The sequence below is a fragment of the Epinephelus lanceolatus genome, chromosome 12 (assembly GCF_041903045.1).
Source record: "Epinephelus lanceolatus isolate andai-2023 chromosome 12, ASM4190304v1, whole genome shotgun sequence".
Taxonomy (NCBI): domain Eukaryota; kingdom Metazoa; phylum Chordata; class Actinopteri; order Perciformes; family Serranidae; genus Epinephelus; species Epinephelus lanceolatus.
In genome coordinates this window covers 25,690,862-25,703,690 of record NC_135745.1, presented here as the reverse complement: position 1 = coordinate 25,703,690, position 12,829 = coordinate 25,690,862, and the positions used below count along the sequence as shown (strand labels likewise).

Below are 12,829 nucleotides of genomic sequence, written 5' to 3'. Positions count from 1 at the left end.
CATTATATTAGGGGGGGCACTGACCTGACAGAGTTATTGTTATGGACAGACAGTGTGTCAATGACCATCAACAGACTGAGCACAGTCAAACACGCTGCTCACACAGCTGCCAGCATGGAACTGTACACACAGCGACGCGAGCCTGTGTTGCATTCAGGCGTTGTCACGTAAATGACAAATTTCAGCACGCCATAGCACAACACAGCAACATGTCAAGTGGGCCGAACCCAATCAAAATTGCTCAATTTTTCATTTGTTACACTGTGACACTTTCAAATGTTTGCTTAACTGTGCTTGGATGTTGTTTTATGAGGCTCTGGTGGCTTTCAGTTGTCTCACTGTCTTTAACATTACTTGGCTTGGCTTTCTCTCGCATGCACTCTTCCTACTTTTCCCTGTGCTGTGCTGTCTTGAGTGTTGATATAGATTGGTCGTGTTGCTGCGGGACATGGCGACTTTAACTTTTACACTTACACAGCACGTCTTTCTGTTCAACGTTGCCGTACCTGAATCCAAAGTATTGCCATGTAACAGACGTTTTTTTCGCCACCAACTCAGGCTGTTCATGGTCGAGCTCATGCTCTTCTTCAGCGTCTATGTTGGTCACTGCTGCACGCCGGCTGCACGCACCAGGATAGCTTTTGGGCGTGAAGTCAACAAACTCCACACACTACAGGAGAGGCAGTCACGTTCACAGGCACACACGTTAACATTTATTTAGCCTACATTAAATCGCAAATTGCAGCCTTTTATGCGGTTATGTAATCGCACAGCCTGACATCGCGATTGCGATTAGATCAATCGTGCAGCACTATAAGAGAGCGGGCAAAATTATAGAAAGTTATCCCAAACCATCAAACCGCTTACAGCTGCTTTAACTAATCCTTTAAATCATCTTCAAGTTAAAAAGTGTCATGTTACTATTAATTAACACATTAACATGCAAGTGTAGAGTTTATTATAGATAGGATTCTATGTTGATTATGCAAATAAAAAAATGTTCACCAAATGTACTGCTTGTAATATACAGTATCTCACATAAGTGAGTACACCCCTCTCATTTTTGCAAATATTTAATTTTATCTTTTCATGGGACAACACTATAGAAATGACACTTTGATATAACTTAAAGTAGTCAGTGTACAGCTTGTATAGTAGTATAGATTTACCTTCCTATGAAAATGACTCAAAACACAGCCATCAACATCTAAACAGCTGGCAACATAAGTGAGTACACCCCACAGTGAACATGTCCAAATTGTGCCTAAAGTGTCAATATTTTGTGTGCCAACCATTATTATCTAGCACTGCCTTAACCCTTTTGGGCATGGAATTCACCAGAGCTCACAGGTTGCTTCAGGAATCCTCTCCCACTCCTCCATGATGACATCATGGAGCAGATGGATGTGAAGACACCTTGCGCTACCCCACCTTCAGCTTGAGGATGGCCCACAGGTGCACAGGTGAGTTTAGGGCTGGATACATACTTGGCCAGTCCATCACCTTCACCTTCAGCTTCCTCAGCAAGGCAGTTGTCATCTACTAGGTGTGTTTTGGGTCATTATCATGTTGGAAAACTGCATTGCAGCTCAGTTTCTGAAGGGGGGCGATCATGCTCTGCTTGGAATTCATGTTTCACTAAATGAACCGAGCTCCCCAGAGCCGGCAGCACTCATGCAGCCCCAAACCATGATGCTGCCACCATTATACTTGACTGTAGGCAAAGGACAGTTGTCTTGGTGCTCTTTCACCAAGGTGCCACACATGCTGAAAGAGCACCAAGACAACTGTCCCTTGCCTACAGTCAAGTATAGTGGTGGCAGCATCATGGTTTGGGGCTGCATGAGTGCTGCCGGCTCTGGGGAGCTCGGTTCATTTAGTGAAACATGAATTCCAAGCAGAGCATGATCGCCCCCCTTCAGAAACTGAGCTGCAATGCAGTTTTCCAACATGATAATGACCCAAAACACACCTAGTAGATGACAACTGCCTTGCTGAGGAAGCTGAAGGTGAAGGTGATGGACTGGCCAAGTATGTATCCAGCCCTAAACTCACCTGTGCACCTGTGGGCCATCCTCAAGCTGAAGGTGGGGTAGCGCAAGGTGTCTTCACATCCATCTGCTCCATGATGTCATCATGGAGGAGTGGGAGAGGATTCCTGAAGCAACCTGTGAGCTCTGGTGAATTCCATGCCCAAAAGGGTTAAGGCAGTGCTAGATAATAATGGTTGGCACACAAAATATTGACACTTTAGGCACAATTTGGACATGTTCACTGTGGGGTGTACTCACTTATGTTGCCAGTTGTTTAGATGTTGATGGCTGTGTTTTGAGTCATTTTCATAGGAAGGTAAATCTATACTACTATACAAGCTGTACACTGACTACTTTAAGTTATATCAAAGTGTCATTTCTATAGTGTTGTCCCATGACGAGATATAATGAAATATTTGCAAAAATGGGAGGGGTGTACTCACTTATGTGATATACTGTATGTGGGCACCCCACCCAGATTGCTACCTACATGCCATATACCCATACATTGTCTTCCTTTACCTCTTAAAATAAGATTTGCTTTCATTGTATGGCTTATATGAACTGATTGTAATTGTAAGTCTTTTTCATTTTTTCATTTTATTCTGGATTGTAGTCATTAACATTTTGTTTTATTATTTTTATAGTCATGGCCAATCGAAGCCTCATGAAGCATGTTCTTTATTTTCTGAGCCCACTAGTTGGCACTCATCGCTTAAAGAAAGAGGCTCAAAGAATGGCAATTCAGTGTGCTTTCAACCTTTTGATGAACAAAAAGCGCCATCTAGTGGGCTCAGAAAATAAAGAAAATGCTTCACCAGGCTTCATTTGGCCATCACTAATTTTTATTAACAGCACTTACTAACTCTGTTTTTTTTAAAGGCGCTTATAAATTGTTGTTGTCGGTCTTCCTCTCTGTCTAAATTTCTCTTTGAAAAGAAGCCATAAATGAGGTTGGTGGTCATAGAAGTAGTAACTTATGTTAATGTTTTCTTTCTTTCTTTTCTTCAGGGAGAGGTGTGTTTACACAGGAATACATCGAACCAAAAAGTTTTGTGGTGGAGTACAGGGGAGTTTTGTCCCTGAGTGCAGGAGCAGATGACAAAAGCAAATATATATTCGATTTCATGTGGAATGGGAAGCGCTACTGGTAAGTTTGCTGCTTGTTCATTTACTCATATGTATTTTTTTTTTTTTTCAAAGTGTTGCTCGTCTTATTTGAAGTTGTAGTTTTATTTGTGGGTACATTTAAAAACAAATGCTGGACCAAAGTGCTTTACAGAGAGATTGAAATTGTAGGACTATTTGATTGATGGGTTGGCATCTGGTTGTCAGTGTTTCCCCTAAAAAAAAAAAAAAAAAGAAAATTGGCACCGGACAGCGTGACCAGTTGGTTTTCAATTTACCGGACAAATGTTTGAAATTACGGTCAAATATTATCAGAATTTATTGAGCCTAAAAATAATTGATATGCAATTGATAGGCATGTCAGTTTATAATCTTTTTTATTGAAAAGTCAGTAATTTCAAATAAAATGAGTCCTGTCAGTTAACTCAGTGCGTAACTTGAATAAATAAATAAATATTGCACAAGCCTGCACTCTTCTAACATGAACATAAAGAAACTGAAGGCCTATACATACAGATAAAACAATTTGCAAACAAATAAACACATCTGGACTGGCTCATACCATTTTAATAACACAGCATGCTGCCAATTTGAAATCAAATCATGTCCGTTCACTATATGCGATTGAAATATAATGGAATAAAAACTCTTTGAAAACAAACAGGGAAAATCCCTTAATCTATTTCTGGCTCATGACAATTTACTTTTTACGCATTTTTGCAGCAGTTTAGTCTGCAGCTGCTGATTTAAAATAAAATGTGCCGAGTGTCTCTTCACAACTTGCAATACGCATTTAATGTAATCTTTGCAACAACTTATATAATCTTTGATTATATAGAGAGATTATTTTGTTGTGACTGAATTTTCTATCCATACAGAGGAGGCATACTTTATATCAGAGTCCTGCACGGGTCCAATTTTCAAGATCCGCCCCGCCCCCACCCGGGGACGTACAAAACCGCACCCGAACCGCAAACCCGCGCATCAGGCCAATTAGTACCGCAACCCGGTCCGACCCGTTGAAACACGACCCGCAGCCCAACCCGTAACCCGGATTTAAAGTAATCATTTTGGGTCATATTGGCTGAATATTGAACAGCATATCGCCACAGTTAAGGTGCCAGTGAGTAAACAACAACCTGAATGAAGCAGCTCTCACAATAAAAACCTGACTTCAGCTCCATCATCAACCCTCTGTGTTCTTCTCCCATACGAGTGTAAAAGCACTCGTTTGTTACGTTTAATGCTTTTAAACTTTTAATCTATGTAAAGGAACTTTACATGTGTAATAATAGACTTACTTTCTGTCCAGAGCAACGTTCAGCAGTTACAAGCTGTCACGTGTTTTTAGAATCCATCGAGGAGAGAAGTAATCCATCAGAGAAACACTTCAGAAACATTATAAAGTGATAGTTGTACGTTTTATCCACTTAATTCTCAAATACCTAAATAATTATTTACTGTTTTGGAAGCGGCGCTTGTAAGACGGTGGCAGCCATGTTGATTCTGTCGTCCAATCACAAATTGTGTTATTAGATGGTGAAACACGTGTAAACAGCTGAACCAATGACCGTGGCGAAATAGCTGAAGCAATCCTCAGAGAGTAAATAATGACCAAGATATCTGTAGTTTACCAAACTAACTAAAAAGATTAGTTTTTAGCTCAATTATTATTTTTTTATATTAATTTTGATGTGTTTATCTAAAAACCTGCGATCCGACCTGCATATTATTTTTTCCACCCAGATCCGAACCTGGGAAAACATTTAAAAAAAAAAAAAACATGCGCAAATCAGCGGGTACCCGACCCAGTGCAGGACTCTGCTTTATATATAGTTAAAGTTATAAGGCATCTTTGAGTAAACTTCGAGTATCATTTAAGTATGTCGAGGCGGAGCCGAAAAATAGTGTTCCATTGCTAAAATAAAAAATGTGAACACAAATCTGTGTAAAATGTTTGTCAGGTACAAATGCTCTTGTAATGGGGTCCTGTGGGCAGAAGGTCCTAGGATCATCCCCCGACTACCCTCATCCAGCCCCCCCGCACCAAAGCAAAAACAACTAGGGGAAACACTGACAAATGAGAGGGTGTTAAATCATATGATGAAGTAACCAACTGTTTTGGAAGAGAAAATGACAAGACTGCAGCTGTCTAACAAAAAAAGGGCTTTTGTTGCACAATATGCTAGTGAGAAAGGTGTAATAGTATACGTATGTGTTTTTAAAAAAGTTTGTGTTTTACATAAAAGCCAAGGCTGGGCTGAAGGTCTTTTTTCTCTCATGACAATTTAAGGATTTAACCCAAGCAAAGTTTAAAGTTTTTTTTTCTGGTCTATTTGTCTCACAGCATAGATGCTTCAAAAGAGGATGGAACACTGGGACGACTAGTGAATGACGATCACATACAGCCCAACTGTAATGTCAAAAGAATAATGGTCCAAGGAAAGCCACACTTGTGTCTTTTTGCTGTCAAGGAAATCTTTCCAGGCGAGGAGATCACATATAACTATGGCGATTCCTCTTGGCCATGGCGCTCAATGGTGAGATAAGGGTCTCATGTTCTCTTAATGACAGTGTTAACTATAATTTATTTTATACAACAGTTATTTTTGAGTAATTTGATTGGTCAAGAGTGGGGCTGGGCGGTACCTTTTGAGGTGAATATGAACATAATTATCACCTGTCTTTCTTTCTTAAAGACCACTAAGTGATAGTGCTGCCAGTCAAGTGATTAAACAGTACATTTCCTCTTTACAATTTCAGGCACCCGGTGAAGAACAATCTCACCCGAAGTTGAGAGAAAGTGAGCCAGGCTCAGAAAAGGCAAGTTGTAGTTTGTGCCATCATAGTTAGTTCGCTTTATGTGTCACCTTCAATACAGTAGAATTGGTTTTGGTCTTTAGAATTTTATAGTACAAGTTCATTATTCCGGTCTTCCTTTTTCCCTGCTGACTATTAACTGACATTTCTGCCATACTCATGGCCAGTGTTGCAATACAGTGTTTGCAGAATGAAAATGAATTATTTCAGCTTAAAATAAACTCACATTTGTGCCTGTCATTGACTCAGTCACAGGAGGTGTGCAGCGGTCGTGATTTGATGACAGAGGTCAGGGCAGCTCCGTCAACATTAAAGGATGACATTGTAAGTTGACAGTATTCTTGTAATATCATGATTTTACTTCTAGACATAATACTGTTTTGTTTGATTTTATGACTGTGCTCAGAAGTCTTCACACTTTTGAATGTTGTACACTACATGTACCTGCCACAGCACAGGACTATCAGGACAAAGTGTCCTGTAAGGACAGTAGGAATTGGGTGTGTGTGTGTGGTTATGACAGAATGTACTTAAGAGGACATTTTCCTAATCAGGCATTCATGTATTGGGTTTGTGGTGGGGGTGTGTATCAGGCCTTCATGCATTTCTTTATATAATGGGTGTCACAAGTTGGTGATGTATGTTCAGGGTTTCCATGGTCATATTAAACCTGAAAAAGTTGAAGAATATCAAATGATATTCTAGACCAGGAAAGTCCTGAAGGTATTGAGGTCTTATGTCAGGGTTCCCATGGTCATGGAAAACCTGGAAAAGTCATGGAATTTTGTTGTCTGCAATGTAATTAATTAGGCTATCTTACTGTAATCATTGGCACACAAGCTCCCTATTTCCTGAAACTTCCTCCAGGACCTCTAAAATCTTCTCCAGGTCATGGAAATTATATTATGGGTCCTTGAAAAGTCATGGAAAGGTTTTGAAATTGTGTCTGTGAAAATGTGTGGGAACCCTGTTATTTGAAAGTAATGGAATTTTTGTTGTGTATAATGACATTGTTACAGTAATCTTTTACCTTTTGAGGTGAATATGAACATAATTATCACCTGTCTTTCTTTCTTAAAGACCACTAAGTGATAGTGCTGCCAGTCAAGTGATTAAACAGTACATTTCCTCTTTACAATTTCAGGCACCCGGTGAAGAACAATCTCACCCGAAGTTGAGAGAAAGTGAGCCAGGCTCAGAAAAGGCAAGTTGTAGTTTGTGCCATCATAGTTAGTTCGCTTTATGTGTCACCTTCAATACAGTAGAATTGGTTTTGGTCTTTAGAATTTTATAGTACAAGTTCATTATTCCGGTCTTCCTTTTTCCCTGCTGACTATTAACTGACATTTCTGCCATACTCATGGCCAGTGTTGCAATACAGTGTTTGCAGAATGAAAATGAATTATTTCAGCTTAAAATAAACTCACATTTGTGCCTGTCATTGACTCAGTCACAGGAGGTGTGCAGCGGTCGTGATTTGATGACAGAGGTCAGGGCAGCTCCGTCAACATTAAAGGATGACATTGTAAGTTGACAGTATTCTTGTAATATCATGATTTTACTTCTAGACATAATACTGTTTTGTTTGATTTTATGACTGTGCTCAGAAGTCTTCACACTTTTGAATGTTGTACACTACATGTACCTGCCACAGCACAGGACTATCAGGACAAAGTGTCCTGTAAGGACAGTAGGAATTGGGTGTGTGTGTGTGGTTATGACAGAATGTACTTAAGAGGACATTTTCCTAATCAGGCATTCATGTATTGGGTTTGTGGTGGGGGTGTGTATCAGGCCTTCATGCATTTCTTTATATAATGGGTGTCACAAGTTGGTGATGTATGTTCAGGGTTTCCATGGTCATATTAAACCTGAAAAAGTTGAAGAATATCAAATGATATTCTAGACCAGGAAAGTCCTGAAGGTATTGAGGTCTTATGTCAGGGTTCCCATGGTCATGGAAAACCTGGAAAAGTCATGGAATTTTGTTGTCTGCAATGTAATTAATTAGGCTATCTTACTGTAATCATTGGCACACAAGCTCCCTATTTCCTGAAACTTCCTCCAGGACCTCTAAAATCTTCTCCAGGTCATGGAAATTATATTATGGGTCCTTGAAAAGTCATGGAAAGGTTTTGAAATTGTGTCTGTGAAAATGTGTGGGAACCCTGTTATTTGAAAGTAATGGAATTTTTGTTGTGTATAATGACATTGTTACAGTAATCTTTTACCTTTTGAGGTGAATATGAACATAATTATCACCTGTCTTTCTTTCTTAAAGACCACTAAGTGATAGTGCTGCCAGTCAAGTGATTAAACAGTACATTTCCTCTTTACAATTTCAGGCACCCGGTGAAGAACAATCTCACCCGAAGTTGAGAGAAAGTGAGCCAGGCTCAGAAAAGGCAAGTTGTAGTTTGTGCCATCATAGTTAGTTCGCTTTATGTGTCACCTTCAATACAGTAGAATTGGTTTTGGTCTTTAGAATTTTATAGTACAAGTTCATTATTCCAGTCTTCCTTCTTCCCTGCTGACTATTAACTGACATTTCTGCCATACTCATGGCCAGTGTTGCAATACAGTGTTTGCAGAATGAAAATGAATTATTTCAGCTTAAAATAAACTCACATTTGTGCCTGTCATTGACTCAGTCACAGGAGGTGTGCAGCGGTCGTGATTTGATGACAGAGGTCAGGGCAGCTCCGTCAACATTAAAGGATGACATTGTAAGTTGACAGTATTCTTGTAATATCATGATTTTACTTCTAGACATAATACTGTTTTGTTTGATCTTATGACTGTGCTCAGAAGTCTTCACACTTTTGAATGTTGTACACTACATGTACCTGCCACAGCACAGGACTATCAGGACAAAGTGTCCTGTAAGGACAGTAGGAATTGGGTGTGTGTGTGTGGTTATGACAGAATGTACTTAAGAGGACATTTTCCTAATCAGGCATTCATGTATTGGGTTTGTGGTGGGGGTGTGTATCAGGCCTTCATGCATTTCTTTATATAATGGGTGTCACAAGTTGGTGATGTATGTTCAGGGTTTCCATGGTCATATTAAACCTGAAAAAGTTGAAGAATATCAAATGATATTCTAGACCAGGAAAGTCCTGAAGGTATTGAGGTCTTATGTCAGGGTTCCCATGGTCATGGAAAACCTGGAAAAGTCATGGAATTTTGTTGTCTGCAATGTAATTAATTAGGCTATCTTACTGTAATTATTGGCACATGAGCTCCCTATTTCCTGAAACTTCCTCCAGGACCTCTAAAATCTTCTCCAGGTCATGGAAATTATATTATGGGTCCTTGAAAAGTCATGGAAAGGTTTTGAAATTATGTCTGTGAAAATGTGTGGGAACCCTGTTATTTGAAAGTAATGGAATTTTTGTTGTGTATAATAACATTGTTACAGTAATCTTTTACCTTTTGAGGTGAATATGAACATAATTATCACCTGTCTTTCTTTCTTAAAGACCACTAAGTGATAGTGCTGCCAGTCAAGTGATTAAACAGTACATTTCCTCTTTACAATTTCAGGCACCTGGTGAAGAACAATCTCACCCGAAGTTGAGAGAAAGTGAGCCAGGCTCAGAAAAGGCAAGTTGTAGTTTGTGCCATCATAGTTAGTTCGCTTTATGTGTCACCTTCAATACAGTAGAATTGGTTTTGGTCTTTAGAATTTTATAGTACAAGTTCATTATTCCGGTCTTCCTTCTTCCCTGCTGACTATTAACTGACATTTCTGCCATACTCATGGCCAGTGTTGTAACACAGTGTTTGCAGAATGAAAATGAATTATTTCAGCTTAAAATAAACTCACATTTGTGCCTGTCATTGACTCAGTCACAGGAGGTGTGCAGCGGTCGTGATTTGATGACAGAGGTCAGGGCAGCTCCGTCAACATTAAAGGATGACATTGTAAGTTGACAGTATTCTTGTAATATCATGATTTTACTTCTAGACATAATACTGTTTTGTTTGATCTTATGACTGTGCTCAGAAGTCTTCACACTTTTGAATGTTGTACACTACATGTACCTGCCACAGCACAGGACTATCAGGACAAAGTGTCCTGTAAGGACAGTAGGAATTGTGTGTGTGTGTGTGGTTATGTCAGAATGTACTTAAGAGGACATTTTCCTAATCAGGCGTTCATGTATTGGGTTTGTGGTGGGGGTGTGTATCAGGCCTTCATGCATTTCTTTATATAATGGGTGTCATAAGTTGGTACTGCTCAGAAGTCTTCAGAAGTGTTTTTACCCTATGTTAAGGGTTTCCATCACTGATCATTACTGATATATACCTTATTGGTTCCTCAGTGCCACCATAGTGTTACCTGCTCACTTGTCAGCTGTTTGGACCATTGTGAAGATTGCACAGGACCTGTCTCCAGTCTAAAATGGCTTGGTCTCACATGCAAATGTTCGTATTCATGTCACTCAAACAGTTTTTGTTGTTGTTGTCTTTAGTGTAGCGCTGCACGATATGATATCTGCGATGTACTGTAACACTGTTCAGTATTGCGATGACAGTAAGGTTGTATATAAGCTCTATAGTTCCTATGTCGTTCTCTTTTAATAGGTATACTGCTAGACCCCAAAAATCGAATAGTCCATGCCCACTGAATAATGAAATAAATTATTTCAAACGTGTTTTTATTAAACTCGCACATGAAATTGTACATGAATATCCAACCAATTAAGGGGCGCACTAATTTAAATAAGATAATTGTAACAGGTTTAATTTCCTAAACTCCATTTTAAAATATTTCTTCTAAACTGAACAAAAAAACTCTTACCACACTAGTGCCCTGCACAGGCCTATTATCTGGGCCCGGGCCCGGGCCCGGCCCTGGCCCGAGGGGTGGAGCCCCAGCCCGGCCCGACAGGTTTTCAGAATTCTCATGCCCGAATCCGAAAAAAAGCCTGACTTTTTTTTTTTTTTTTTTTTAAACCTCCCATAACAACATGTAGGCTGTTAATGTTGCAGACATTAAAATAGCTTAATTGGGGTTTCTAGCATGGTATTAAGCTACATTCATTATATTTTGATTGAAATGATAAAGTTAAATATGAATTTATTTAACTTAATAACCGTATTCTCCTATTTAGTGAGAATTGTCAACTGTTGCTGCGCACTGTTGCAGTTGCATCGCGCACAGTCACTTCAGAAAACAAAATAATCAATTAAACAACCCCCAAAATGCTTCAAACACTTTTCTAAATAATCTTAATATTGAAAGGAAACGAAATATACCCAGATAAGGTCGGAGGTCTATATGTGCAGTTATAGACCTCCGACCTTATCTAAGCACTTTTAATGGCATAAGTGGGTATATTTCATTTCCTTTCAATATTAAGATTATTTAGAAAAGTGTTTGAAGCATTTTCAGGGCTGTTTAATTGATTATTTTGTTTTTTGAAGTGAGTGTGCGCAATGCAACTGCAGCGCCTGATATTGCAAATTGTAGGTGGCAGGTCTATTAACAAATAAACACGTCTATCCAAGCCTAAGCTACAAACACGAACAAAACAAACCTTATCACAGTGTTTATGAATGGGATCAGTAAAATATTGTAGCAACCCTGCAGTGAATGTTCTGTTGTAATGTCAATGTTCTGTGAGCAGGGTGCGAGAGTGACGAGGATGAGGGCTGTGTGAGTGCGTGTGCTTGTGTGTGTGGTGCGAGCTGGAGGAGAGAGCAGCAGTGCATGGTTCGAGTTAACGTTACAGCTAAGTCCTTGTTTTGTGGTTGTTTTGGCGTGGTTACGGCCAACAGTAACCTGTACTGTTCAGTAACAAACGGTGGTTTGCCGAATAACCGCGTCATCCTTCCACACGTCCTGGCGGACGCTACAATATGATGAGTGACGTGCAGCGGAGAGGGAGAGGCACAGCGGCTGCTGCGTTCAAGTGTTGCCGTTTAAATTGGTTAAACACAAACACACACCTCTCTAATTGGCAGGTTAAAAAAAAAGCCCGAGCCCGGCCCGTGTCCAAGGTAATGATGTTGTAATTGGCCCGAAGCCCGGCCCTCGGGCTGTCGGGCCCCTCGGGCCTTGGGCTCCAGCGCAGGGCTCTATACCACACAGTATTGAATTAAGAAAAACATAACATAAACATCATGGGCTGTATTCATAAAGCTTCCTGATACAAAGACTTGCTCCTAGTAACTAAATTCTAAGAAAATTCATAGAAACATGATGTTTTCTAAGAAAGATAGAAGTTATTCATAAAGCAGGGTTCCCGCAGATCTTTAAAAAGTCTTAAAAGGAATTGAATTCATTAATCTAAAAATAAGGCCTTAATTGGCATTAAAATGTCTTAAATCAATCTTTCAAAAGTCTTAAAAATGTTAACACGTGGTAAGTAGGATTTCAGATTCTAATTAGTCTAAACAATTATACTAAAAATAATAGGTAACATTTATTTTTTAAAAATAATTTGCCAAATAGCAGTAACATCACGCATTCACGAGAGTGGAACCAACAAAACAGTGATGTGTTTGCGGCCGTGACTCTCAGAGCAGATGCACGTCATTCATGTAGCAGTCGGACCACGTGGGAAAGTGTAAATTTAATGAAAGTTGGCTGTCCAACAAAGATTTTTCTGGATGGCTGAAACCGGTACCAGGCAATTTATACGAGGCACGGTGTATTTTGTGCAAGAAATGTTTCAAACTCGGCACGATGGTAATCAAGGCAGTGGAGTCCCTCATGCACAGCGCGAAACACAAAGCCTCAAAATCAAACTGTCAACAAACGCCAGGTATTTCACGGTTCTGTTCTACTCTCGTCTCTACCGTGCCTCCACCCCCATCTCCGATATCAACAACCGGGA

At 39.7% G+C, this 12,829-nt stretch overlaps 2 protein-coding genes across 6 annotated transcripts in view; both read left to right on the top strand.

Annotated features, from left to right (window-relative positions):
* Positions 1-12,829, top strand: part of LOC117272206 (low-density lipoprotein receptor-related protein 8-like) — a 195,592-nt gene that overhangs the window by 84,063 nt on the left and 98,700 nt on the right. The window lies entirely within an intron of this gene.
* Positions 1-12,829, top strand: part of LOC117261730 (uncharacterized) — a 34,233-nt gene that overhangs the window by 12,116 nt on the left and 9,288 nt on the right. Inside the window, exons 3-13 of one of the 3 annotated variants that reach the window (XM_078173164.1) lie at positions 3,045-3,183; positions 5,509-5,701; positions 5,925-5,984; positions 6,231-6,305; positions 7,126-7,185; positions 7,432-7,506; positions 8,327-8,386; positions 8,633-8,707; positions 9,528-9,587; positions 9,834-9,908; positions 10,310-10,412. In XM_078173164.1, coding sequence (XP_078029290.1) covers positions 3,045-3,183; positions 5,509-5,701; positions 5,925-5,984; positions 6,231-6,305; positions 7,126-7,185; positions 7,432-7,506; positions 8,327-8,386; positions 8,633-8,707; positions 9,528-9,587; positions 9,834-9,908; positions 10,310-10,412 — 975 coding nt within the window. The remainder of the gene's footprint in view (positions 1-3,044; positions 3,184-5,508; positions 5,702-5,924; positions 5,985-6,230; positions 6,306-7,125; positions 7,186-7,431; positions 7,507-8,326; positions 8,387-8,632; positions 8,708-9,527; positions 9,588-9,833; positions 9,909-10,309; positions 10,413-12,829) is intronic. The other 2 variants (XM_078173165.1, XM_078173166.1) reach the window with 2 other exon arrangements.